This window comes from Volvox carteri (assembly GCF_000143455.1).
Source record: "Volvox carteri f. nagariensis unplaced genomic scaffold VOLCAscaffold_3, whole genome shotgun sequence".
Lineage (NCBI taxonomy): Eukaryota > Viridiplantae > Chlorophyta > Chlorophyceae > Chlamydomonadales > Volvocaceae > Volvox > Volvox carteri.
This window is the reverse complement of record NW_003307546.1, coordinates 251,731-278,905: the sequence shown is the minus strand read 5'-3', so window position 1 is coordinate 278,905 and position 27,175 is coordinate 251,731. Positions and strand designations below refer to the sequence as shown.

The 27,175-nt window shown below is 57.6% G+C and overlaps 4 protein-coding genes across 4 annotated transcripts; 1 reads left to right on the top strand and 3 right to left on the bottom strand.

The window, feature by feature from the left end:
- Positions 1–241: 241 nt before the first annotated feature.
- On the bottom strand, positions 242–5,762 carry VOLCADRAFT_115922 (uncharacterized protein; the record flags this gene model as incomplete). Its single annotated transcript, XM_002946305.1, has 11 exons — positions 242–468; positions 616–823; positions 1,049–1,195; positions 1,519–1,740; positions 1,771–1,888; positions 2,550–2,635; positions 3,286–3,393; positions 3,469–3,618; positions 3,939–5,006; positions 5,240–5,461; positions 5,667–5,762. The coding sequence occupies 11 exons, from the start codon at positions 5,760–5,762 to the stop codon at positions 242–244; spliced, it is 2,652 nt and encodes an 883-aa protein (XP_002946351.1).
- A 301-nt stretch (positions 5,763–6,063) lies between these two features.
- dnj27 (molecular chaperone) lies at positions 6,064–10,420 on the top strand. Its single transcript, XM_002946472.1, has 12 exons — positions 6,064–6,223; positions 6,292–6,375; positions 6,453–6,515; positions 6,588–6,803; positions 6,896–7,034; positions 7,116–7,748; positions 7,821–8,022; positions 8,322–8,399; positions 9,117–9,190; positions 9,314–9,436; positions 9,577–9,774; positions 9,987–10,420. The coding sequence occupies exons 6-12, from the start codon at positions 7,626–7,628 to the stop codon at positions 10,065–10,067; spliced, it is 879 nt and encodes a 292-aa protein (XP_002946518.1). The 5' UTR covers positions 6,064–6,223; positions 6,292–6,375; positions 6,453–6,515; positions 6,588–6,803; positions 6,896–7,034; positions 7,116–7,625; the 3' UTR covers positions 10,068–10,420.
- A 2,169-nt stretch (positions 10,421–12,589) lies between these two features.
- On the bottom strand, positions 12,590–17,777 carry VOLCADRAFT_72634 (uncharacterized protein). The gene is made up of 9 exons (XM_002946304.1): positions 17,496–17,777; positions 17,143–17,187; positions 16,778–16,813; positions 16,324–16,455; positions 15,174–15,416; positions 14,967–15,020; positions 14,412–14,570; positions 13,895–14,042; positions 12,590–13,541 (listed from the first exon to the last, which is right to left on the bottom strand). The coding sequence occupies exons 1-9, from the start codon at positions 17,598–17,600 to the stop codon at positions 13,333–13,335; spliced, it is 1,131 nt and encodes a 376-aa protein (XP_002946350.1). The 5' UTR covers positions 17,601–17,777; the 3' UTR covers positions 12,590–13,332.
- A 1,272-nt stretch (positions 17,778–19,049) lies between these two features.
- Positions 19,050–27,006, bottom strand: VOLCADRAFT_102941 (uncharacterized protein; the record flags this gene model as incomplete). Its single annotated transcript, XM_002946303.1, has 7 exons — positions 19,050–19,472; positions 19,565–22,877; positions 23,136–23,992; positions 24,251–25,941; positions 26,213–26,300; positions 26,426–26,479; positions 26,662–27,006. 7 exons carry the CDS (start codon positions 27,004–27,006, stop codon positions 19,299–19,301), a joined length of 6,522 nt encoding a protein of 2,173 aa, XP_002946349.1. The 3' UTR covers positions 19,050–19,298.
- Positions 27,007–27,175: the final 169 nt, after the last annotated feature.

Sequence of the window (27,175 nt, the reverse complement as noted above, 5' to 3'; positions counted from 1 at the left end):
CCACATCACATCACATCACATCACATCTCCCGCCACCCGGTCCAGGACTTCCCATGCCCTCTTGCTCCATTCCCCTTCTCCGCCACTCAAACCCCCCCTCCCGGCCCCCCGCACTCTCATACACACACTCCTACCCGCACAGCTGCCCCAGCTCCTCCAAAAAGCTCCAAAGGGGAGGGGCCGCGGGACGAGTCCTCGGCGGTGTCCCCTCCCGCGGTGCCCTTCCCTTCCCCGCCGCCATTTAGGGCCGCGGCCGCAGGCCCCCCGCCTGTGCCACCGCGCTCTGGTACACCACTGCAATGGCCCTCATTGCGATGGTCGCCTGAGCCGCTGTGGCCTGGTGCACCTGCTCCAGGTAGGCGGGTACGCCGGAGAACCTCAGCTGCAGGGCGGCCACTGCGGCGGCGTGCTGCTCCCGGGCGTGGCGAGCCAGCTCCGCCACGGCGGGGTGCAGGCCGTGGAGCTCACCTGGTGCGGGGGGAGAGGGAGGGGGCGGGGGGGCGGACGGACGGAAAGGGGGTTGAGGGAGACGTGGGTTGAGCAGGTGGAGCGAGGTGAGGGTGTTGCCTCAGAGCGGGGAGGAGAACAGACCCAACCCCCACTAAACCCCCTCACCGGTTCGCGTGTTCAGGAAGCACATGCGACCCGGCTCGCTGGGGTGCGGGTGGGGCACCCAGCCCCGTGGCAGCGGCTGCGACAGCGCCACCCGCTGCTGCTGCAGCAGCCACTCGTTGAAGGCGGCCCTCATCTCCCCGTCCTGGCGCCGCCGGTCCGCCTCCAGCGCCGCGGCCAGCTGGGCCTCACGAACCAGGGAACCTAGAAGCTGCGGGGTGGGCCGGGGAATGGCAAAGATCGGTGAGCTGGCGAGCTATTGGCTGCTATTGGGCTTCTTGCCCGGGGACCCATCTACCTGTTGTTGCTCCACAGCCCCCAGCCTCTTTCTAAGCTGCCTCCCTCCCTTCCCAGCAGCTAGCTGTGGCTCCTCCTACCCCTCCGTTCCCCCAGCGGTCCGCCTTACCCCTCCTCCCCTCCCCTCCCCTCCCCGCACCTGCGCCTGCATGTCGTGGCTGGCCTCCATGAAGCGCTGGTGCTGCCTCCACGCCCTCGCCCCCGCCCGCCGCTCCCTCAGCCGCAGACTGGCTCGGGCCCACCACAGGTCGGAGCTGCGGCGGACCAGCCAGCCACGCAGGTGGGACTGCGGGGGGCCGGGGAAGGGCGGCAGTGTCGGGAAAGGGGGGCGAGGAGGGGGTTGAAAAGGTGGCCCCCCCTGACGTCGCAGTACCCACACCGGCCCCCTCCTGTGGGTTGGGGTTGAGGTTGCGGCGTTACTTACCACCGCAACGACCCCACAACTGCACCGCCATTCAACCGCCACTAACGGTGACGTCATCCGCTGCCGACCCGCCAACCGACTCCCAAGTAACCACCCAACTTGAAGCCCCTTGGCGCTCCACAGCAGGGCCCCCCAGAGACACCTCCACCGCCACATTCATTCCCACATCACATCACTCTCCCCACCTGGATCACAACCACAGCTTGCTCGGCGGTCATCAGGACGCGGCCGCAACCCGTACGGCCACCCGCCTGCCCTCCCGCCACCGCCACCGTCACCACCGCTCCCCCTTGCTGCTGCTGCTGCTGCTCCTGCTCGGGCAGCTGTAGCCTCCTCCTCCGCTTCTCCTCCGCCCTGGCCAGCACCTCCGCGTACCTCAACGCCCGGCGGTGCGCCCGCCAGGCCCTCTGAATGCGGGTGGCCGCCGCCGCCCTCACCGCCGCCAGCCGCCGCCGCTCGGCCCCCTCCCGAGCTGCCTCCGCAGCCAGGCGGGCCACCAGGCGGCGAGCGAGGTGGCCCCGAACCCAGGACTGAATCACCCGGGCAGCCACCTCCCTGGGGGGTTGGGAAAGGGAGGGCAAGGGGTGCATGAAGGGGGGTAAGAGGGGTAGGGGCCAACAGATTTGCTTAAGTGCCCTGATAACTACTCCCCTACTTTTAACGTAATGCCGTGCCGGAGGCGGTTGGACGGGTGAAGCCCCCGGGGGAACAGCCCCAGCAAGAGGAGGAGGTGGAGAGGGTTCATATGTTGAGGAAAACCACCCAAAGGTTTTTGTTTTTTTTGTGCCAAACAGACAACCTGCCGACAGGGGAGAGGTTAGAAAAGGGGTGAAGGGGGAAGGGCGGGCGGAGAGACGGCCAGACCGCCCAATGACCGACTGTCTGACCCACCCCGTCTCTTTCAAGCAGTTACTAAGACCCAGCCCCCCCCACTGGGGCCGCACATGACAGCGATACTCCTCTCCCAGATGCCCTCGTCCCCCCCCTGGTCCTAAGACTTGACGTGTGGACGCCGGCAGCAGTTCATTTCCGAATTCCTTGCACATGATTTCCCCCCCCTCGTCCTCGGCGCCCCCTAGACCTGGCGGGAGTCAGGACCCCTTTCCCGCCCACTCCTGCATGGCTACACACCTCTACAGCCGTCACGGCCTCGGCAGCTAGCCAGCTGCGGTGCACGAGCCCCCCTCCCGCCACCTCCTCCCCCCCCCCCACGCACCTAAGCTTCCGCTGCATGGCATCTGCCCTGGCCCGGGCCTCCGCCAGCCGCCGCTGGTGCCGCCGCCTCCGCAACCACTTGCGCACCTGGCGGTGAGGTGGCGGCGGGAGAGGAGAAAGGAGGGTGCGACGGGGTAAGCGCGGCACATCGCGATGATGGCTGGGCATTAGACGAGACGATATCCCGCCAAACCAGCACCCCAGGTAAAACCCGATCTCAGACGCCACGCCCTCGTACAGGGGAATGTGTCACCAGAGGCGCCGCAGACGGAGAGGAGGGAAGAGGAGCTGACGGGTAGGGCGAACTACTGGCGATTGAAGCAGATTCTAGAGATAGACGGATACTGCATCATTGGGAATATTTACTGACCAGTGATGACTAGAGTATAGTTTTGGCATCGACGTGGCCATAACTAGGTTGCAAAATGAGTTACTTACTAGCTGCTGCCAAGTCCAAAGTCCAAAGAAGGCAGCCAGGAGGTGAGGTGAGGGAAGCACCTCAGGACCACCTCAGGACATGCTGCCACCCTCCTCCTCCTCCCGCTGCTGCTGCCCCTCACCTCCCCCACCCCACCCCACCCCGCCCCCCCTGTACCCTCCCGCCTGAGCGCCCAACGCCGCCAACACGCCGCCCCCAGTCCACCCCAGTCCGACCGGCAGTTGTCACTTCGACAAACAACGCATGAGAGGTGAAACGACCTACCCCCAATGACGTCACCCAACCTCCAGCCCCCCACCTGCCGCTGAATGACCCGGGCCGCCCGCTGCCGCCTGATCTCCTCCAGCCGGTTCACGTCCGACCGCGTAAGGCCCAGCTGACCCAACCGCAGCATCTTGTCCCAGGCCTGAACCGGAGGCCGCCGCCCCCACGGCGGGGAGCCTGAGGGGAGAGACGGCGGACCGCTGCCACCACCGCCCACCCCCCCCCCCACTGCATCCGGTGGCAGCCCCGCGGCCTCCAACGCCTCCAGCAGGCACTCCGCAAAGAAGTGCTGTCCCTCCGTCACACTGGCGACCAGCGCCTCCAGCGCACCACCCTCGCCCTCGGCTTGGGCGTGCTCACGAAGGCCCTGCAGGTCACAGGTCCGGTCCTCTATTGGTTCAGAAGGTCAGGGCTCTGCATGCCCCTCCACGTCCTCTCCAACCAACAGCACGGAGCGACAGGGGGCAGCAAACTGCATCCGCCACACATCTCTCCCCCTTGGCCGCCAAACCACTACCGCAATAGAGCGGATCCCTCTATATACACACACACACCGCTGCTCCACTCCACAAATTTCCTGTCCCCTGATCACCCCAACCCCATCTCACTGACAGGAGTCCCACCTTTAATCCCCTTCCGCTCACTCACCGACCGCCGCCTACGAGCGCCCCAAGGCCACCCACCTACCTGCACCAACAGCTGCTGCAGCCGCAACAGGTTGCGGAATCCACTGTTGCGCTCCGCGGCGTGGCTGGCCCCGACCGCCCCACCACCTCCTCCAGGGGGGGAGTTGACGGCAGCCGCGGCTGCAGCAGCCGTCGCAGCTGCCGCCGACATCATGGCCACCGAGGTGTCCACTGGTCCCGCTGCTGCTACTGCCGCTGTCCGCGTGGCGTCCCAGGCACTCGGCCCCGGGAGCCCGTCCGGTGCGCTACACGGCCTGAGCCTTCCCTGACTGAGTGGTGACCCATGGGTCGATTTCACCGCCTGGAAAGGAGAAGACGGACCACCACCGCCGCCACCACCACTTGGCTGCTGTTGCCGTCCACCGCCGCGTCCGCTGCTCCGCAGCCCCCGCGCGGGTGAGCCCACCACTCCCGTACCGCCAGCGGTGGCCGCGGTGCCGGCCCCATAGATGGCTGCTGCCGCAGCCACGGAAGCAGCGGATCCCGGAGCGCCCACAGATGTGCCCAGCCGCCGCTGTCGCTGCGCCGGGGCCGCCGGTGAGTGGTGGCCTACGTCGTACCCGCTGGTGCCGCTGCTGTCGCTGTCCCTCCTGTCCGCGACATCCGACCCCGCGGAGACCGTCCGCACCAGTCCGGTGCTGCTGCGGCTAGCTGCTGAGGGTGTGGAGGCCGGGCGGGAAAGCCGCCGACCCAGCCCCTCTGCGAGTTGGCCAGTCAGCGGCTGCGGCTGCTGCTGCTGCACTGGCGGTGTTGACAACGGGGACTGAGGTGCCGGTGGCTGCTTGGGGCCCAGAGGTGTGAGGTAGGGGTGAGAGGAGGTATGGGGCCGCACCGGGGAGGGAGCGCTGGCGGTGACAGCGGCGGTACTGCTACCGGTACTACTGGGGGCGGCGGGAGCTGCCGGGTGCGGTCCGCGGGGTCCCGGGTGGGAGGTCGCACCGGGGCTCTTGCGCGAGGTTGGGGAGCCGCGGTACACGGCCGCCGCTGCCCGCTGCACTGCTGCTCCTGGTGCCGCCGCGGATGCTGCCGCAGCCCGGGTCCGCCTGCGCTGCTGGTGCTGCTCCACCATCTGACGGCCCGGAGGGGCCGAGCGGCACCCAGCGGGTGACCAGCAGGGGGAACCAGACGGGGGCGGGATTTCGACGACTTAGGAATAGACATGGAGGCACGACATGGGCGGCGCAGGACAACGGAACCAAAATCCCTGTCAGGTGGTCATTCCAGGGGGATTGTTTCATGGCAACGGCGGCTTTCCCGTCCCGTCCTTCCTGTTATTTTCCGCATCGACCTGTGTGTGCGCACCTCTGTGAGGGCCGCAAGCTGCTCCGACAGCAGGCGCCCGTCCGCGGCACTGAGGCAGCCCCCTGGACCCAGGCCCAGCCCCAGCACACCGCCAAGGGACTGGGAGCGCAGGGAGTCCAGGAGGGCCGCCTCCCGGCCCGACCGCCACTCCTCCCGTAGAGCTGCCTCCCGCAGCAGTTGCGCCACGGAGGTCGCGGGTAAACAAGCGGATTGCATGGCGACCTGGAGCCAGAAGACAGAAGCATAGGTGCTTTGGGGTTGAGGTAATGGATATATACATTTCTGTGAGAGGAAGGCAAGGTGGAAAATAAGGGGGGGAGATTGGCGTGGGTTTCCGGGTGCCTCGGGTGTGCCTGAGACAGGAAAAAGGCATGAGTGTCCTGCCTTCCCATTCCATGAGCTTCTGTCGTTTGGGCCTCGTGCTTACATTTTGCAGTAGGCGCAGATCCTCTTGCCTGCCCACGCCAACGCGGATAAGCTCATGGAGTGACAAGCGTTCTTGTGCTTTCTGAAGCGGCTCCATGGTCGTTACTCCATATTTTTGCACATATTTATTAGATTGATAACATGGTTCAACCAGAGCGGAACCAGAGCGCTCTGGGTTCAAGATGGCTTTCGCCTCATTTGCCCTGTGCTTCCGTTGAAGGCCTGCCCAGGAATAACATTACACGTCATATCCTCGCAGTTGCTTCTCGTCTCGCACTGAGCGAGCATACCTGAGTAACCATAGCTGCAACCCTTTAATGTTCGTACATGCAAGGATTCGGAGCAGACGTCTGTTGTTAAACCTCGTTAATACAATAAGCTGAAGCACGAATTCTTGACTCGAGCTTACTGTCAAAATGGCGATCCCAAAGCACCCTTATGTGCCAACAGATTTGGTGTTACCCGGCTTCGTGCCGAACGTACTAGCCTATGAGACTATCTTGGCTGTCTTCTTTGGCTGCTCGGCACTGGTTGTTATATCTATGTTTGCCCTGACAGGTCTGAACGAATAAGTCCATTACTTGTTATGTCTGCAAGGCGCGTCAATTATTGCTTGCTCAACTCAGGCCGCTACAAGTACCTGACAACCGTCGAGAGGCTTTGGGCTGGCTGGTGGATGTGCACTGGTATAATACATTTTGTTATCGAAGGTGCGCGTTGTGCAAGGATCCTCCAGATGCGCGTAGTTACCATGTCCACGTTCTCAACAGCGACGCTCCATTGGCAGGGAACGTGGTTTTGAATAGCAAGTTCTACCAGGACTATAGCGGCAACATATTGAACGAAATCTGTAAGTTGGATGCGAATGGGACTCCATACCATACTCCCGGGGCCTAAAACCTGTGTCGTCGCGCTTCAATAGGGAAGGAGTATTCGAAGGCAGACTCGCGATATGCAACCCGTGATGCGTTCATCGTCACCATGGAGGGTGTTACAGCCTTTGCCTGGGGCCCCCTCAGCTTCCTGATTGTCTATGGTGTCCTGTACCGCACCGCCTGGCGCTTTAGTGCCATGATCCTGGTGTCTCTTGGCCAGCTCTACGGAGATGTGCTCTACTACCTGACATGTATTTATGAAGGTATGGATGGTGGGGTATGGAGGGAATCTGTCATTACGTCAAATTGTGGTTTCGGTGTGCTAACCAGGCTCGGAGTTCTGGTATATGCGCAGGAGTCCACAAATATAGCCGACGCGAGCCGCTATATTTTTGGGGTTATTTCATCGGCGCAAATGCCATTTGGATCATTGTGCCAGTGATTTGCATCATTTACTGTGCAGCAAATATTAATGCAGCTGTGGCGGCGTCAGGGTGAGTGGTGCGCCTGTGATCCGTACACGTTTGCAGTGAACACCACATTTTATGCTGTCCAACGTATCTTACATGTTGCAGGAAGCTCAAGGTGAAGAAGGTTAAATAATAAGAGCCATGCCTGGCCCATGGGTCAGAAGCACGCCACCTCTGGGATTGCAAGCGCGCGCGTTATCCATGCTCAATATATGATGGCGAACGAATTCCTGCAAGCGGGATGTTACATATTAGAGCCTAATTGCCAGACTTTCTTGGAGGGGCCATTCGCTTCACCCATTACAGCTTGTGTTTCCGTGAAGCGTAATATGTATGTTCAATTTGTAATAGATTTGCGTGGCTGTGTATTCATTTCGAAAATGGAACTAGCGACTGTGTACGACGTGGAATCGCAGTCAACCAAACTCGATCCGTTTGACAGTTTGATAGCATTCAATTCCTGAGCATTGCGAGACGAGTAGTGATGCGAATCCATATGATGCGAATTCATATTATCCGCACCCGCAAACATTTTTAATAAGAGAGCAAGGGTTGCGAGGGTTTCCCTGGACAAAAGTCTTGCATATAGTCATAAAAACTTTGTTAGCTTTCCGTATGGCGGATGCGGGCCCCTCGGATGCTGCTGGACCTGGGCCGAGCAGCAAATCTCAAGAGCGAAATGAGCCACACGCAGCAAGGCCAACTCCGGAGGAACTTGATCCAGATGATTTGATGAAGGTTTGATATAATGTAGTGACATCGAACGGATTCGCGGGCTTGCAGGCAATCGACCGTGATATTTCAACGCAGGCATTTTTCTCCGATCTGAAAGAAGTCGATCGCGATAATGAGGTTAATCGAATCCTGTGGGCATTCAAATTGAATCCGTTCGAGAAGCTCAACCTGCGGTTTGACGCGACCCCAGAAGATGTGAAGCGGCAATTCCGCAAGCTCTCTCTCATGGTGCACCCGGATAAATGCAAGCATCCGCAGGCGTCGACTGCTTTCGACAGTAAGTGCTGGACTGAGGATTATTCTTGGTCCTGTGAAATGCGGTCCCATGGGTCGGGGATGATCTCGCATGGCGGTTTGCATACTCATTCCATCGGACAATCGTTTATCTTATGCGTTTCTTAAATATCTACTTATCCGGGCAGCCTTCGGCCGTTGTGGCCCCGGCTTGTATGGGCCCGTTACACCTTTGGATAATAACGCAATTTAAAGGTGTATCACACACACGCATACGCATGTCATGGTCGCGTCGGATCGGAAAATGTGCTCATGCTCAAACCTTGTGGCATTTGCGTGCAGTCCTTGGAGATGCACAGAAGGAGCTCCTCGATGACGAAAAGCGGGAATCCCTGCTAAAGGTCTTGGACGTAGCGAAGGGTGAGTGTCCCTGGGAGTGCGTGTTACCATACATCGCGTGGCGTGTCAAACATACTTGGACATGGTGCGTTAAGTGCTCTGGTTAATGTGGACCTCGCTTCGGATACAATGACGCAGCATTTACATCTCTACGGTAAATGTCGTTGTGTTACGGGAGGTTGCCAAGGTGGGCCTTGTACCACCCCACACGCGTATATGCCTAACAGGTAGTAGATGATAACGGTGATTCGAAAATGTAGTTAACATAGGTGTCTAGGTGTGGGCAGCCCAGAACCGTTTCGATATTGTCACAGATAAAGAGAGAGGAGAAGGCTTCCCAGTGGGATAGAACAACCCGATAGACATCCACTCTGATTCCTGAAGCCCCCTTAATACCATATCCGCAACGACCATACCAACGAAGCAACCATACTGTTTGAGAGATAGGCGAATCCTGTACCAAGAACCTGTTACTCCAGCAGGACTGCAATAAAGGAGTGTTTATCAGCAACACGGCACTCAAGCTAAGGGGCATGTCTCCAGTGCAAGTCCCATGTTAAGGGGTTTGCAAAGGAGGCTATAGCAGGAAAGGGCTAAGCTTTGCAGTTTGATGAAGCCCTACATTCTTCTGGTGTCGCTGCCTGGGACCCAGCGGCGCCATGCACGCGTAATCTGGACGGTATTGCCCCCCTCCCTTACTGGACTCGCTGTGTCGTGCCCGTATCGGATGTGTTGCAGAGGAGCTCCGGAAGGAGCGGCGCAAGGAAACGAAGCATGATAACCTCGTACGCGTTGCGAGCTTACTGCACGAGGTGATTTTATCACTGCGGTGTTGGGGCGTAGCTGTGTAGCCATACTGAGAGTATATGGGTCATCGCCGGGTTACATGCTCCTATGTATTGCACCCCTGGATACAATGGCCGTTCATCTCACAGGAAGGGCGAGACGGCATTGAAGCGGAGTGGGAGAAGTCGGAGGAATTTCACGAGCGCTGGAAGATGAAGGCTCGTGATGTGCTCGCACGTTCGGAGTGGCGGAAGCGGAAACTTGGGAAGCGGGTACGTATCGCACATCGTCATCCAATCCCGTTTTATAGGTATCTTACGCCTGGTATGGTAAATGGTTTGACATTCCCGTACTAATTGCCTTGCGTGGCATCCCCGTACTAATCCTTTTGTGGTTTTCTCTACCGTCGTAGCTCAAAGAGGAGACCCTGCGCCTTGAAGAGAAGGAGAAGGAGGTGAAGGAGCGCGTCAAGGCTAAAAAAGAACACGAGAAGCAGTGGGAGAACACGCGTGACCAGCGTGTTAGCACCTGGCATGACTACCTTAAAGGCGGTGGCAATAAGAAGTCAACGGGCATGGTGAAGCCTCCGAAGTTGAAGACAAATGACGAGGTATGTATAGGTGACACATACAGGCTTATGCTGTCGCTTCGCCGAGTGTAGACATACGCAAGGCCCCGGGGAGGTGGTCAGGCAAGCAACGAGCACTACGCACCATTCATCCGCTGTAATTATAGATTCTGCGTTTGTGACTGGGAAGTTACGGTTGTATTACTTGATTTGAGGTGTGGTCATGATATTTTATCCTATTTTGCACTGCGCAGGAAAAATTATATGTACAACGTCCTGTCGGGGAGCAGCACAGGCCACCGCCACCGAAGTCGGCAGGACCAAAGAAAGATTGAAATGTTGACATTAGTGTCAGTTTTGTAATATATACTAGGGTTTGGCACTACTGGTAAGGCGCGACCATTGGCCCCGGGATGTCCCAGGATCGATCGGGCCGACCGGAATGGAGTTGTGCCGCTGTCGACCCGGCAGATACCGTTGGATGGTGGGTGCGGAACCTGAGCGATCCACTGAGAAGTTGACTAGGGTGACTGGATGAGGGTGCCCCGAAATACCGGGGTATGCTGGGTATTAGCCATGGGCTTGTTTCACACATCATACTGGTCGCGTGGACTGTTGAGAATATCGAAAAAGTAGTATATCGTGAGAAAGTTTAATTTCATTACATTTGTTATGTTCAAATGCGTATAACAACGCGGTACAGACGGATTGGATTGTTTACAGCGACAGGAATAAACTGTCGTGACTACCAATATCATGTCATACGCACTGCAGTATCGCTACATATGTCAGACATTTCGCTGTAGAAATAATAAATAATGCATATTAAACGCTGAACATATTCCCATTAGCACGTCACTTCACAACATTTCCACAACAAGTTGAGCCGATGAGGCAAAGAATACTATCGATAACGGTTTAAGAACTCTCCTAAACGCTGCAGTAACACAATGCGGTAGTAACGCCATCATGAATAGACCAGCGCTTGAACCTCGGCTCCTGCAAGCACAAATGCAGGCAGGGGAATGTAATACGACGCGCTGTGTGTCAAGCAACAACTTATCAACATTTAAGCAATCAGAAGGAATCCGACATTTAGTTGCATGTTCTCATCATTCACACAGATGCGTTGCTATTATGACATTCGGCTCAGAACAGCGGGGAAGGTGTCAGCACAGCAGAGCTCAGATCTGTTGAGCTTGAATGTTTCTCCAATCATCAGCGCCGAAGCTAGATAATTTTCACAAACGCGACTATGCAAGTTGCAACATAACCTTTGAGCGTCAGATAGAGCTAATTCAGTCCGCATAATCTTGCCGGCCTTTGGCAGGTTCGGACAGGGATAACTATTAAATCGTCATTCGCTCGAGTGCAAATTGTGCAACAGACGCAAAGAAACACACACCAGGTCTAAAAGCTTAACGAGAAGGCTTGCGCTATCCGGAGCAAGCAACTTACCGTCCAAAATAAGTGGGCGCAAGTGAAAAACCTTGATGCAGACATAACGTTCAAATAGAATGGTTACTCCTTGGTACGCGACGCTTCCATCCCCATAGGACGTTTGACGACAGTCCACCGCAGTACCCTGTCACTGACATGTAGCTCGTGGTCCAAAGGCTTTAACCCGTCAACACTGGAAATGAAATCCATCTGCCAAATATGCGCACGCTCATATCTCTCAAAAGGCTGACGTAGATCATAGGCGAGGTGCTGCTCCCCAAAGCTCTTGAGCTGTGTAATGAAGCCTCCGTTTTTATACACAACATCACCCATGTTCTTCATCAGCGCCACAAGCTCAGCTCTAGGAGCCGGCTTGGCTAAGCAAAGGAGCTCGTATAGAGGCATCTTGCTTAAATTGATGTTACACAACTTTGAATATCACATGATTCTTGAAAGGATAAGAACTAAAGGGTGTGGGCCTACATTTATACCAACGTTGCGCCGCCAAAGGCCAACCTCTCTGTACCGTCGTACAGAAGCGTACGGGGACACCCAGGATTCTCCCCAGAGCCAAGCTGCTCTTCTTAGATTGTCATGGTGTTTTGTCTCATCAAGACGGCAAGGGACCAACATTCGCGATATGGCAAATGTCATTCTTTCGCCTGGCAGGAGTTGTCTGATGTGCTGCCTTGAGATACCCCTCTCGCCGCATCATACTCGTTGCTGAGGTACTGCAGGTTCATGAAGAAAGCATGTAAATTCGAGGCAGCCTGGGCGAAATTAATAAGCGACTCTTTGGGGCGACATTTACAGTAGTTCGGTACACGTACCCAAACTACTCCGAAGAAAAGGAGCGAGAAACTGAATGATCGGGTTGTATTCGCCACCTGCGAGTGGCGTGTAGCGTACAGTACGTTTCGGAAGCGCTGGACATAGCCTTTGCACCATCAAGCAGATTCGAACCTTGATACCACCGTTTAGCACTCGTATCTCAGGAAAAATAGCGTGAAAGATGTTTTGCCAAGATTGCTCTTGACGTTGCATGTTGTAGAAGTATGTTGTGTACCCAATGGTTAGGGTTATTCCTGCTTAGGTTCTCGGGTAACTCAGAACCCGAAACTTGTACTTTGTAGTGTTGTTGTGAGGGTAACAGATGACAAAACGGTGTCGAAGTGTTGACATACATCCAGCGCCGGCGTAGCGCACAAGGCTATTCGAACAATTCTCTAATGATACGGCAGTGTTTGCTGCACGCGGCAACGCTTGGGTACTTTACGCCGGCCGCAGGGGCTCAGTCCACCAAGGATGCCTGTCTCTAGTTTCTTGCGAACAAATCCAGAGTTTGGTGGAACCCCGCGCGGCGAGGTTGCGCGAAGCCAATATGGTGAGGCCGTGTCAGACCATTAGAGAGCTCCGACAAGGGGTGACTCCTTAAAGCTTGGGATCACCCTTCAGTTGGGAGGCATAAGACCGGTGCAGGTCCTACGCTTCCAATTGACTAGATCTCACCAGATACCAGCGACAATTCACACGCCACGTGGCAAGAACTTAACTGGGGTGTCCACAAGTAAATGCTTCTCACGCGCAAATGAACGGACACTCTGGCAACCGTTTTCCTTTGGGCAGTACGTTCGTAGTTGGCGCCGCCCACACACACCCTGTCGCTCTTCTCCACATGTTGCATGGGTCCACAGGCCCATGAAACCTCCTCTAATTCCACTCAGAACTCAGCCAATATTATGTCCCCAGGAAAACCATTTCCGACCTGACAAGACCCTTTCTACAAATTGACGCGAATTCGGCTCACAGCCAGACGGCCGAGCCAGGGCCCCTTGACGTCCCGTTTCCCCGGCACTACACCCTGCGAGACCCCGGTATTTGCGCATCGGCGCCTGCATAGTCACGACAAGTCCGAGCAGCTGCGTATGTGTATGTACAAAACTAAAAGGAACTAATAGGAGGAACCCCTGCTTCGGCCACCTAGCCTTACCGTTGCCGTCGTAGATGGCGTCGGCTACGACCTGGTACGTTCGAACCCTTGTCACCTAGACACACGACACAGCGGCTCAGGTTATCAAGACAGTCTACATCAGTTCGCCTTCACACCAAAACTGACAGCAATGGCATATCAGTCAACGCGACACCATCGCGGGGCTGCCATCACTCAATGTTCCATCGGAAAGTGCGCGGCGTCTTGCTCTGCTCCGCGTATATCGAAGTGCCCTCAACGGTGATCCCGGCCTTGACCTGCAGTAGGCGCTGGTTGTCGGCTCTGCGGGCCACCTCCAGCGACACCCGCAGCCGATCCCCGGGGGCGCAGTCGATGGGCGGATGCAGTGGGAACGTCTGCTGGCCCCAATGCGTGGCGCCTGGAATGGATTGGAAGTGGGGAAGGGGAACAATGAACACGAGTCATGCATGCCAAACACAAGTCCAGATCGGACGGCAGCCCCGACGGGTGAGGGAGGGGCACAGACCACGCTACGGCCAGGGACCCGATAAGACAGAGGACGTCGATGAAAGGACCGCAATGGAAGTGTTCCCGCCACGCCAGCTTACACCATGGCCAGCATAGCGAGTATCAAGGCCGGGAAGGCTCCAGTATACGCCCGGCGCTGACAAGCGGCAAGCTCCATAACATCCAAAGCCACCCCATGGGATGGGCTCACGGTCCTAATCACGGTACACGACGTCCAATGGCACACACCGAGACTCAGCTCACCCGTTGGGTCTGGCCCCGTGGACAACCGGATCTCGTTGTCCACCGGGTTGTCCTCGCTCCCCCGGAACCAGACGTCAAAGAAGCCGCATAGCGCATCCACGGGGCCGCCGTCCGTCATGTGCAAGATGAACTCTGATCGAAGCGGGGCCTGGAGGGGTCCAGCGAGATACGTGAACGAAGAATACGAGGCGGGCGGCGGTTGGGGAACAGCGCTATCAGCGGGTTGGATTGGATGACCACTCAGCCACCTCAGACTGCGTGCACCATGTGGTGGCATGCAGAGTTTCCCCTCCTCTCCGCACCACCAGTCGGCCGTTATCCTGTCTTAAGCCCCACCACCACCACCACCTGGGCCCCATAACCACACTTACAACCCTACTGGCCCTCACAACCTGGCCCTCAGAACCACAATTACAACGCTATCGCCGCCAGTATCCTGAGCCTGTTCCTCTTAACTCCGGTTCGTTAAGCCATAACACCCTTCCCACCTGCCGTCCCTCTCGTCCCTGCTTCTCACCTTGAGCTCCTCCAACGTGACCCTGTGAAGGTCATATTTGATAAAAGGCGACGCGGGACCCAGCATCTGCTGCGGGTGCGTGTCGGTCCATTGGCTGGTGTGCAGGTAATAGTCCTTCTGCTCGTTGCGGTAGGCGTCACTCAGGCAGTCCAGGCTGACCTGCGTAGCGGTGGATATGGATGCAGCTCAGCAAGTGGGCGCGAGTGAGTGCAGCACAGCAACACAGCACAGGAATTAAGGACAAAGGAATATAAGGAATGGCAACTAGGCAGAGAGCAGATTAACGAGATATGGACGCCAAGCTTGGCCGTGCTTGCGGTTTGCACCCCTCTGTAAAGGACGGACGGCGGGGCCCGGGTGGGTGTCCACGATTGCCCATTGGCTGATGACGCACCATGCTCCAACAGTGTGCGTTAGCCGCTAGACAAAGAAGCATGCACTCAGCTTCACTGTCCATTTCACCACCAACCTGGTAAAAGGATGCAGGCATGCCTTATAAGTCGTAACTGGACCCCGCCGAGGCCCGCCCTAGGTCTAATGCACGCGCCTGCCTACCTGGTAATAGTGCTGCATATCTTGGAGGAACTCCGCCCAGCCCTCCATTGAACCCTGGGGAGAAATAGAACGAGGAATGTTACAGTGAGGAACATTGCCCATGCAAAGCGCAAAGCTTTAATGTGCAAGGTGGAAGGATCTCCTGTGTGTGTTTAAAAGAGCTGTGTGCTGCGAGAGCACTGACCACCCCTTCCGCCCTCCTCTCACCTGGAACTCCCCAGTCCGCTGGTTGGCTAGGTTGGAGCGGATGGGCGCCAGGTAGATGGCCGCGTGCGAGGGATAGAGCGACCCGCCCGGCAGCAGGAAGCGGTCTCGCGCCACCAGCACCGAGTCCAGCATGCTTTCACGCAGCAGGAAGTAGCCCATCCATTCGCTAATAATAATGTCCACCTTCTCCGGCAGCTGAATGGACTCAATGGTACCCTGGATTACCTCGATGACGTGGCTCAGCTACAAGGGAAGGAGAATCGGGAGTGACGTACTAAGTTCCACCCGAAGGTGTGGTAATCCTGCGACATCACCGAGCTTTGGGAGGACATATGAAAGGGAAACCAGCCACGAGGCGGAGGGAGAAAGGTTGCACCAGGCGCTTAACGGTGGGGTCCCTCAACAGCCATCTCCTCGTTTCACAAGGCACTGCGTCCTGATATTTGAGCGTCAGGTAGAAGTAAACCAGTCCACATAACCTTGCCGGCCTTTGGCAAGTTCGGACAGGGATAACTATGGAGTCGTCATCCGCTCAAGGAGTGCATCTTGCCACATATACAAGGTCTACAAGCTGAGCATGCAAGACCTAAGCCGTGCGAAGCTAACAGTCAGAAGTACGTGAAGGATGTGGGAAAAATGGTGCAACCGAAGTCGGCGAAGAAAATTAAATTGGCGACACACAGTAGGCGTCTCATTACCACAAACCGTGGGTCGGACTCCCGACAGGCAGGCACCTTCCGGCCATTCCGACTGCACATGCATGTACATGCATCCGCATGTTTCCAAACGAGTACCCCATGTGGTCGGGGTGCGTAAGCCCCGTGCCCCTGCCCGTGTCCGATACAAGCAGGGGGCTTAAGAAGGAGAGGGAAAGGAGAGGAAGAAACATAACCACATGCTGCCAGATGCATGCCATACGTAGGCGGGAAAATCAACGCCCAAAGGGAGCATTCAAATTTCGGTGCGCAGTGTAGCGCCAGAGGGCTTGCAATGTTCTCATTTTTTCCCATAGTCATCCTCGAGCCTACAAACCATCATCAGTATTCCTTCCCACCTAACCTCCCAAGTTTTGCTCATTAAAAACTTATGCTATAACAATTCCTTATCCAAAACTTTCGGTCACATTACCCCCGGCGCCGCCCAGCCCCACCTTGTTGTGCTCCACCAAAGCCCTCGCGTGCTTCGCCATGTTGGTTGCCTCCACCGCATACACCTTTTTCGCCCCTGCCTTGGCTGCGAAGACAGCAAGGATGCCGCTGCCCGTGCCCACATCCAGGACTACCTGCCAGAACGCACACACGTACATGACAACCGGTGAATCGGCTTCCTCGTTTATGTCATGTGCATGTGTACGGCGGATATGCAATAGGGCTGCCTGTTACTGGCGGAGTGCTGACTGTGAGTCGGAAAGAAGCCGCTAAGGTATCGGACCTACCTACACCCGCGCCAGAACCTAAGCCCACGGTGCTCTCCATGGTGGCGCGGGGCCACCTGACGGCGCTGTACTCAGGTCAACAGCTCCGGCTAAACCCTGATGCCCGGATAATCCCCACAGGCTAATAAAAAGCACTGTCTCTTTACGCAGCTGGGCTTGCGACCCTCACCTTGCCCTGAAACTGCCTCTTGTTGGATAGGACAGCCTGGGGGATCATGCACGAGACGTTTTACAAGTTCAAGCTGCCAGTTAATGACTCGGATTAAGCTGTCGTGTTAGGTGGAGTGCATGGGTTAATGAACATGCCTTGGCACCCGAATGGCTGACAGCACAGGCACAACTAGTTTTCTGCAAATAATGAGAATAGGACGTGTTTTGTCGAGCACTTCGCGGCTTTGCGCCAGCTAAGAACGCAAAACGACCATAACTCCCTGTCCCCTTTCGAGACATACCCCTGCGGCTCCAGTATGATCGGTGAGAAGAGCCTTGGGAGTGGCTGCCTACGAAAGCGTGCGAGAAGGTCCTCTTACCCACCTGGTAGTACGCTCCAGTGCGCTTGTGGTCCTCCAACATGTCTTTCTGGCAGGTGAAAAATACACAAGCCGAGAGGGAGAGCGCTAAGACAGAGGCCGTACATGGATATGGCCAGCAAGCAGTTATGGAACATTTGCCGATATGTCGTGTGAAATTTATCGCGGGGTATTAGGCACTGTCAGGTTCATAGCGGCTCCTGAATGAGCGAAAACGCAAACCACCGGACAGGTCCTTCCGACAGCTGACGAATATGAGCCAATGAGCGGGAAGCAGTTTTGCTTCATGTATAACCTACAAAGTATTGAATCCCAGCCCTACCGTATTTTGAAGCTACAAGTTCACCTGGCGCGCACCTGATGGTAGATATAAGCGTAAGTGCAAAAGTAATTGGCGAAATCGGTACTCTCCGGAGCTTCACCATCAAGGTCCGACACCTTGGATACAGCCTTGGCAGCCATTTTCTTCCGATTTACAAAAGCAGCGTCTGGGATCGCAGTCGAATGTGGAAATGCAAACCGGAGTGCTCGCAAAGTCCTAGTGCTAAATTGAATAGATGCCAGGACTAGACTCGTCTTCCTAAGTCCTGTTGTCCGCTTCACCGAAATGGGGCGGCGCTAACGGCGGCGGTAGGACCTGGCTGGCCGCTAGTATTCCGGAGAGATAATCAATAAACGCAAAAAATTATGTTATAATCATAGACAAAACAGTTACTATAAAGGGTTTACAAACTCGCGGAGCGTACGGTTGCCGCCAAAGCCGTACTGTCGGCCTGGTGTGTGGGTTGGTCTCCTCCGTCGCAACACACGTGCCAGTCCCCTGCCAAAACCCATTACACCATATCACTAACAGTCACCACTAAGACGAATCGACATATCAGCTTTAGCTTTCGGACTTGAACCTCAACGCAGCCTGACGAGGTTCGTGTCACGACGTCCACGCAAGCACCCCTCCAACTAGAAGGCCCTACACAAACTTGGCATCTCAAAGCTCCACTCCGGTCTGACGAACGAACTCATCTATTTCCTCGGGGGACATGCCCTGCGTCAGCAACCAGCAGCCAGGACCCGTCTTGTGAAGCTCGGAGAAGAAGTGAGACTAGTCTGGGGAGTGGGCTGTTTGAGTACCACGGCCCACGGACCGCCGTGGTCTGACCCAGGCGGAATTCCAATGCCCCACAAACCAATATAAGGACCAAACGGGAGACGGTGACTCACCACTATGCCCTTCTTTACTGGCACGTCTAATCGTACCTCGAAGGGGTCATCAGGGTTAATGTTGTGAGTGCGGATAAACTCCACGATCTGCTTGGGTGCCAAACCCTCGAAGGCTTCTGCCTCATCACGAACCCAGCTCTTCCCTGACAACAATACACGGGCTGCTGTCAGCCGCTTCTGGTGGATTTCCTCTTCCCGTCGCTTCGCTGCCTGCAGCCCATACCCGATTGGATGTAAGCCCATATAACGCAATTGTGCAAATAACGAACATCCCTTACTTCTCGTTCTTGATCGGCCTGTTTCCGTGCATTGTATATCCTTGGCCCGAAGAAGAAGGCGATTCCACCAAAAACAGAGCCCCATATGAGACGTTCAGACCATGGCATTAAGCGTTTAACACCATCGGTTCCCTCCCTCATGTAGATCCATGATAGTGGGGGGTCTGTGGCAGGCATCCTGATGTTATCGAAAACACGTCGTCCAAGCTCTTACATGATATACAACAGCACCTTTCTTGTTTTTCGCTTTTATTTGCTTTCCCAACCAGCCCAACGCAGCATCTTGTCCGCTCGTGCAGGGCTGCTCCGCATTGCCTGACGCCGTCGAAACCGTCCTTACTGGAGCAAAAATAAAGGACCTCACATCTTCAAGAGACACTTTACAAGTAGACCTAGTGCGTATCGCAGCGGCCGCAAGCATGTTGGACCAACGCTGAAGCAAAATTACTCAAGCTCAATGGCGTCGAAAATCTCCGGACAATGCAGTAAGTGCTTACCATAAGCTTCCACAATGCTTAGGCATGCATAATCATATCTCTTTCCATTGGCATGCGGTCATCGTGGTCGTTAATGGAAAAACCCGTTGGCTGCCGTATACAACTCCTTACACAACTGGTCAACTGCCCTTCTCAGCAGTCAATCAATGCTTCCAACAAAAGTTTCATCAAAATTCACGAAGGGCGTCTAGGGCCGACTGAACAGCTTGCAACGTCACAGCGACACGTGAGAGCCATTGCGCATCGCCTCGTTGTACGGCCTCCCGTGCGACGTCCACGGCATCATTAGCATGCCGCAGCAGAGCCGCCGCGTGAGCTGCCTGGTTGCTCGAAGGAGAGCCCTACAGGAAATGGGAAGCCCAGGTCAGGCCTAGTGTAATGGGATGGCTGTCCATGCTAAGGGTAGTCTGGGTTTTGCATCCCAGCAGCTTACCTGTATGCTGTCCCAACCAGACTCCTGAAGCTGGATCATATCACGGTTCCTCGGCGTGGCATGCTGGGAGGTACGTTGATCTGCCGGCCCATAACCTACGTCCACACCATCGTCCAGGTGACCTGGCGTAACAATGGCCAGCTCTATCTTTGGGGCCGCAATGCTCCCTTCTGTAAGGCCCACTCTAGCGCCTGCAGGACCCTCACGTTGCGCCACATCCGCGCGTGTGGCCCAGGCATCACGATTTGTGACAGGTGGCGACGATGTGAGCGGGGGAGAACCACCGGTAGACTGAACGTAGGCAGGATTGAGAACCATTAGCGGACTGACCAAACCCTGCAGTGGTGCTGACGTGCCAGGCTCCTGTAGGTGCTGCCCCGCGCGTTGCTGGTGTTGCGACGGGCTCAACATTGTGCTGGTGGGCGACTCCGGCTGCTGATGTTGCGTGCGGGCCCTCTTGGAGGGCTGGGGTTGCGCCGTTGCGGCATCGTCGCATTCAAAGGCTAAACTGCGGGCTCGGGAACCGCTCACCGAGCCGTCCGTTCGCCGCCTGTCGGCCAGCAGCCTGTGGGCCGCCTCTGCCACACATGAGCGCCACGCCTCATTTAACGCAGCGCCGCGCTCACTAGCAGCACCCCGCACTTCGTCGCCGCCATCGTTTTTGTATGGTGACGCCATTTCATCCCGCGTCCATCGCCGCCAGACATTGGTCGCTGCGTCGACCCGCGCGCTCGGCTGCGCTGTACTCCCGTGGGCGGGGGAGGACGTGCATGTTGACGTGCCGTAACCGTTGCCGCCCATCGTGCCGTAGAGCCGCCCGTCCGAGTAGGGCACAAGTGGGAGCACACCCCAACGGGTGATATCATGGTTCCTCCGTGTCTGCGCTACTTGATCAAGTCCTGGTGAGGATTCCTTGCCCAAAGCGCCGTAGAGTGGATTGTGAAACAGGTCGTCCCTCACGTTGGCGGCAAAGCGGGATGTCCTTGCACCGCCCCCCGTGTGCCCTCTGTCCGAGGCCTGCCGCATCCGCGGACTGCCGTACGTGTACATGCCTTCCGCGTAGGCAGTCGAGGAAATGTCCGACAGATCAGGCGACACCGGTGTCGCTGTTGCCTGCGAAGATGCTGCACCGGACGCGTCGCGGGAAGATGGTGCAGGGCTGCTGCTGGTCCATGGGCCAGATCTGACCCCATGGCCAACACCACCATCCTTTCCGGCTGGATGTCGGAGCACACCGATAGCAACCAACGCAGCCGCCGTGGGATCCGGGGACACCGGAGCTGCCTGCGAGGTGGCAGTACCTATCGCGCCTGGCGACGGCCGAGGGTGGCTCTGGGTCCGCGGGCCGGGACTGCCCACATAGCCAGCAATGCTGTCCTTTTCAGCTGCACCCTGAGAATGTCGGGAGGCGCCGATGGGAACCAAAGGAGCAGCCGTAACAGCGGGGCATACCGGTGTCTTTTGCAAGGAAGTAGCATCGAAACCCCCAGGAAAAGGTGCCGCGGAATTGCCGACTTGCAGTCCAGGACTGCCCGCACAGCTGGTGACGTTGGCCCATCCGGTCGCACCGTGGGAACGTCGGAAGACGCCTAAGGTAACCAAAGAAGCAGCAGTGCGGTCGGGGGATACCGATGTGGGCTGCGAGGAAGCTGCACCTAAGGCGCATGGCAAAGCTGCCGCGGGATTCACGGCTTGAGGATCAGGAGGGGCCACACCGCTGACGATATCGACTCTGCCGGCCACACCCCGGGAACGTCGAAAGACACCTATAGCGGCCAAGGAGGCAGTTGCAGGGCCCCAGCTCGGCCCGGCAACTGCATTGCTGTTGCTCGACCTCCCGGACCTCCCGCTGTTTTCTCCATTGTTGCTGTTACTGTCGGTGATGCCGGCGAGCACCTCGGGTCCATGAACAGTGCCCGAACGCTCAATTGCTGAGCCACAGGCCCCGTACGAGAGGGGCGTGGCAAGCTGGTTACCGTCTGAGCAGGCAATTGACCGAGTGGTATGCAGCGGGTCGCTGTATGCAGCCGAACGAGATGACCAGCAGTGTTGGCGCCAGCCTGAAGCTTCAGGGGGCCGGGTAAAGCTCTGGGAGATTGCCGCATGACCTCCACAGCTGCCGCTGCTAGACTTGCGACTTGAGTAACCGTCTGCATGAGCTGCATGGTCGCTGCCTCCGGCTGCCTCTGCCGTTGAACGACGCGAGGAGGCGCCGCCGCGTGACACGTTGGCGCTGCGCGCAAGCGGGGGCGGCAACGGGATGCGTGGGGAATCCGGGGCAGAGGCGGCGGCCGACGAGGGACCAATTGTGCCGACACGGCCAGCTGTTGGCCCCAGTAGCCAAGCTGCATCGTCAGCAGTTTCATTGTCGACGCTGAGCAGCGATCCCGGCTCCGCGGCAACAGGGTTGGCATCCAGTCTTTTGCACTCGCTGCCCTCCTGCATATCCCGAACACTGGGGCTACCGACCCCGCCTGGTGCTGCTAAAAGAGCGCTGTGTGAGCACAGCATTGGTTGCTCTTTCGGAAGCATCGAATCTGTTGGCAGCACCCGCTGCCCAGGGTCGGCGTCGTGCACAGGGTCTGCTGCCGCCGTTTCGCTGGGGTCAATGCCGCTGCCAACAGCAGAGTTGTCGCTATTCTGTCGCGAAATCCTGGCGACTTCTGACGGCCACCGACTGTGAGTTCCAACCTTAGGACTGCCGATGTCCACGGGCCCAGTCTCGCTGCTGCTTGCGATGCTGGGCATGCGTGTATAGTACCCCGAGCCTATTGACCCGGATACAGGGATGCTGCCAGACGCGCCTGACATGCTGTGCGACAGCTGCGACACGGAGCTGCTGTGGGTGAGGGACCTTACGCCTTCATCAACGACAAGTAAATTGACACCTTCCATCCGTTGCTCCTGCTGCACAAGCAGTCGCAGGTGTCCTTCGACAACTTCACTAATCTCGAGCTGTTCGGACGCAGAAGCGGTGTCGTAGTTGACGGCAACCAATGCGCCCGTGCAGGATCCCCGTGCCAGTGCTGGCGTTCCGATGCTGGTGCCGGCGCCCGAGGCGGCCAGCAGCGTCTCCTCTGGGTCCAAGAGACCGTCTAGCGCGTCATGGCCCAGCCGCGGCGTCCCTTCTGCATGCCTAGCAGGGCCCGCGCCGTTGTCTACGCCATGCTCGACCCCTGCCGCAGGGCGGCTGTGCAAGTCAGATGAGCACAAGCCCAGGGCGGCGGCAGACGCATTAGCGACCGGTGCAGTACCAGGGCTGCTGGATAGGGAGGCGCCGGTAGAGCTGCTGGCAGTCGACGGTGGGTTGCACCTGCATTCGACAAGGCGCAATCGACATGAGTGCAATCGACGGGTCGAGGTAACCCCGAGCGTCAGGATGCGGCCATCGTCGAAGGACGTCCACAAGTCAAGAAGGACTGACGTGTCTCGCTGGAGACAAATATCCCCATGGACGTGCGAATGGCTGCGCCAAGTCGCGAGCTGCTGACCAGCTGTGGAGCGCAATTTCCTAGGCATCGCAAACTCGAAGCTACCGCCCTACCCGTGCCGTAACCCAGAGCTGCCGCACCTTGCTTGCTGCTCGGACGATGCTGCCAACCCAGAGCCGCCGAGCAGCGAGGGCCCCGCACCTAGCGAAGGCATGCACCAGTTCTGTGCATCCGCCTGCGCCAGGCTGCTCTCACTCTTTTCACTGTCGGCAGCAGTGCCCGGCGCAGCACCAGTGTCACTTGCCTCGGGGCAGGCAGGCTTAAGCAGTTGCTCAACTGTAACCTCTGCAAGTGGTTGTGCCGCCACCATGCTGCCGCTTCTGCTGTCGCGTTGGCTGCACCCACCGTCGCAGCTCGGGCTTCTGCTGCTATGATAGGCTGCCGAGCCGTCGCGACTCAGTCCTGCTGCCCTGACTCTGCCCAGCACCTCAACCTCTGTCTGCACCGCACATTCAACCAGCGGTGCGTCCGTCTGCGCAGCAGATTCGCAAGTAAGCTGCATAGGCAAGGCTGTTGCCTCCACAGGCACCACGGGTCCCCATTGTTCAGGCTGCGCCTGGAAAGATACAGGCGGCGGACCCGTGAAGGACGCATGGACAGAGTACAGCACGCGCACGGGAGATTCGCTGAGGTGGCGCGCCCTCTGCCGCCGATTTGCATTTGAGTCCGGGGGGACAGGAATACTTGCTGAAGCTGGAGATGCGCCAGTTGCTAGCGGGGCTGTGCCGCGAACGTTTGGCAAGCAAAAGGCGTCTACAGATGCAGTTTTATTCTTGACCGGTTGTTGTTGCTGCTGCTGATCCGCTGCGTCCGGCCACGCGGAAGCATACAACGCGGGCTGCGCGTCGTGCTTCGTGCTGTTGTCAGAGAGTTGGGATTGCGAGTTCCGGTCACCGCTCATGGTCGCATCCTCGCTGTCGTCACCACTGCCGGTCGCCTGCGAGGGATTAAGAGGCGAAATGTTCTCAACCGTCGGCTTGATTGCCCAAGCGAATCGAAAACAAAAGAAGTAAATCCTTAGGAGTTGATGCTATGGACGCTGGGCGAGTGCCTTTGGTACAGCTGGGACCAGGGTCAACACCGACTCTTCATGTTGCACTGTATATGCAGTCGACACTGTGTCCAGGTGAGCAAGTTCGCCTGGTGTGGGGTCTCAATGGTCTCCAGGTGCGCCGTGGACCTACACAACACTCACCCTCCCTGACGTGGCAGCGGTTGCGGATACACTGCCGGCCCTCGTAACCAGGAGTGGTGCGGCCTGCGCCTGCGTCTCCAAGGTGCCTATGGTGGAAGGATTATCCAGGGGACAGAGGGTACCTGCAGCCCGAGTATTGGTCAGCACAGACGCCGCAGTCAGCATCGCCGCCGTAAAGCCTAACAGCACCAGTGGTGCCGCCACGGTTGTTGCAGCAGCCGCAGAGGAGCCTGCATCCGCATCGCCGGTCCCAGCCTGTGATGGCGATGCTGACCTCATCACTGCCGACAGGGTGGCTGCTGCTGCAGTGATGCCCAGGGTGCCTACAGGCTTGAAGCTCTTCTTTTCAGGCCCGCCGCTCACACGACGCCCAGGCACAGTGAGCGCGCCTACGCCACCGGCCTTGCCTGCTGCCCCCGGCGACCCCATCGGCGTGGTTCCGACCAGGCCATCTCCCAGTTCACCTGAGCTGGTCGACTGGAAGGAGCTACCGCAACCATCCAACCGGCCATTCGGACCAGCCGTCGCGGCCTCAGAGGAGCTACCCTCAGTGATTCGTCGCTCGTGACTGCTCTGTTCCCGCCTGTGACTGTCTTCATGGTGCCGCTGCTGCTGCTGTGGCAGACCGGGCACCGATGAGCCGCTGTTGTCCAACCCAGCGGCTACCAAAGGCAGCTCCAGCACCTGGTCCTCAGGCCCGCGGCCGGCCTCGGCAGCAACTCCAGACGCAAAGCTCACCTCCGTCAAGCCAGCCTGTGTGTCTGAACAGTTTGACGGCCCTTCTTGGGACGCAGCAGGCGACCCAGGTGCTGATCCTGACGGCAAGTCATTGCCGCTTCGGGGTTCCGGGGCTGAATGCAAAACTGGATGCGAAGTAGCGGCCAAGAGTTCCGCAGCGCGGGATGCTGCCAAGGAGCTCGGTGACATGCGACGACCACGCTTCGCCACTGATTTGCTGCTCTGTGTTGACAGTGGTGTGAGCGTCCCTCCATATGCAACCGAGTCCTCTGGCACCGCCGGCGGGGGCCCACCCAGGGTGTAAACCTGCAACAAAAATGGTGAGCCCTGGACCGAAACCGGCACAGAGTCGCCTTCCAGCACAGAATCCTTGGCATGGGGCTGCGGGCTGTCCAGCTGCACCGCGTCCTTCAGCAGCTCAGACGCCGCCCCAGACTTGTCGGGGCTCCGCCCTAGTGGCAGCGAAGGGTGGTGCGATGTCCGAGTTTGCGCCATGTCTGGTAGCATCAGGTTCGTTGGCAGAACAAACGAGTCGCTGGCCTGCCGAGGTGGTGCGGCTACTTGCACCAATGCATTGTGCACGCCCATCGTGGACGGCCGCTTCGCTGCAGGCAGGGCGGAAGCTGCTAGCGGTTTGCCGCAACCACTCTCGCTTGATGCCGTTTCCACCGAGTCGCTGACTTCTTCAAAGGAACCGTAGCTGGAGTCCTCATCCCGGGGCGAGGCTAGCTGTATCTCCCGGGCAACGGAGTCGGCGCCCGCAAAATCCTGCGCTGGGCTGCGGGCGAAGGCGCTGAGCAGAGTCATGCTGCGGCACCCGCCGTTTACTGCTGACCTCGGGCTGCCGGAGGCATCAGCAAAGAGTGCACGCGGCGTCATGCGCTTGTAAGGCGAAGCCGGCGCATCATGGCCACCTGCCGCTTGACCATCGCCTTCCCCAGCATCCGCCCCGTCTGCATCGGGAGGGCAAAGACGTAACCACTATCGATTGAGTGTCCCTGCACGCGTGTTCCTTCTTGCGTCCCTTTCTTCCTACGCAGGGAGGGGCGAAAAACAGCTCGACTCTGTTTCACACGAAGTCCCGACAGACATGAACATCTAAGGACCGACGGAGCTGTCCCAAATGAATTCTTAAACGTCATTTCTTGTCTTATTGGCGACCATGTTGACGTGCGACTCAGTAGAGTCACATGTCAAGAAAAACACCCTCCATAACCCCCTTACCGCCTTGATGCGCATGCCGCGCCGCGTCCGGATGTTCCACAACAGTCTGTTGTAGTTTTTTGACGGCGTCCGCCAGATCTTCAGGGTTCTGTAGTGAGGGTAAGCGCGGCATGTTCTTAGCATCTGGCGGTCAAGTAAGCTGTGAACCCGTCATACCCGCGCAGTCCGGCCCGCTAGATGGATCGCCCCTTCCCCTGTTCAAACCTGCCCCACCTTAAGGCCCCTGATGACCACGGGCTCCTTGCCGGATTCCACCGAAATCGTGACCTGTACAACCAGCAACATGCGTTTAAGAGGCGCTCTGCACGACGCTTTCGGGTTGGGTGCAAGTTTGTCAAGCCAGGCCGTTGCAGTAATAATAGTGTCCTGAACTTAGAATGCAAGGCTGTGGCCAGGAAGGGGCTCGTGCTATAGCATAACCAATCCGACAACGCACATCACAAGCTCACCTTCGACACCCGGACTCCTCCCGCATGAATCCATTTGACCTGGACATCTCGGATGTCAGAGAGTGGTACATGCCTTGCCTCAGGAGACCCTGTGCGCCGATACTCTAGCTGGCGAGCTGTCAGCCGTAGCCGCGACGGCAAAGAACGCGAAGGGCCCGTAGGTGCCGGCTCATCTGCACGAGGTGGTGCGAAGCAGGCGTACCATAGCCCTCGGCGCTTCGGCTGCCGCTTCACGGTCTGAACATGTTCCTTTCTTTGGGGAACATCCCCCGCGTAAACACCATCAAATGGAAACTCCTGAACATCATTTTCATCGTCCCATAACGGCTTTACGGTAAAGCTCATCGCTGATACACAGTCAACATAGTGCCAGTTTACAATAGGATACTGGAATGCACGAGGTACAGTGTTTTCGATTCAACAGCCAAAGATAATACCTTTGTGTATTGAGGCGTTTAGGTACCTGATAAACTGCACGGATTAGATGCATGAACCTTGAAGCAGCTGTCCTTGC

Excerpts from the sequence above, each read along its gene's own strand:
- dnj27 (XM_002946472.1), top strand. The coding sequence starts at position 7,626 with ATGGCGGATGCGGGCCCCTCGGATGCTGCTGGACCTGGGCCGAGCAGC. Across the intron at positions 8,400-9,116 it reads GGTCTTGGACGTAGCGAAGG|AGGAGCTCCGGAAGGAGCGG; the intron begins GTGAGTGTCCCT and ends GATGTGTTGCAG. Across the intron at positions 9,775-9,986 it reads AGTTGAAGACAAATGACGAG|GAAAAATTATATGTACAACG; the intron begins GTATGTATAGGT and ends TGCACTGCGCAG.
- VOLCADRAFT_72634 (XM_002946304.1), bottom strand. The coding sequence starts at position 17,600 with ATGGCTGCCAAGGCTGTATCCAAGGTGTCGGACCTTGATGGTGAAGCT. Across the intron at positions 17,188-17,495 it reads ACGCTTATATCTACCATCAG|AAAGACATGTTGGAGGACCA; the intron begins GTGCGCGCCAGG and ends TTCACCTGCCAG. Across the intron at positions 15,417-16,323 it reads CTTTGGTGGAGCACAACAAG|CTGAGCCACGTCATCGAGGT; the intron begins GTGGGGCTGGGC and ends CTTCCCTTGTAG.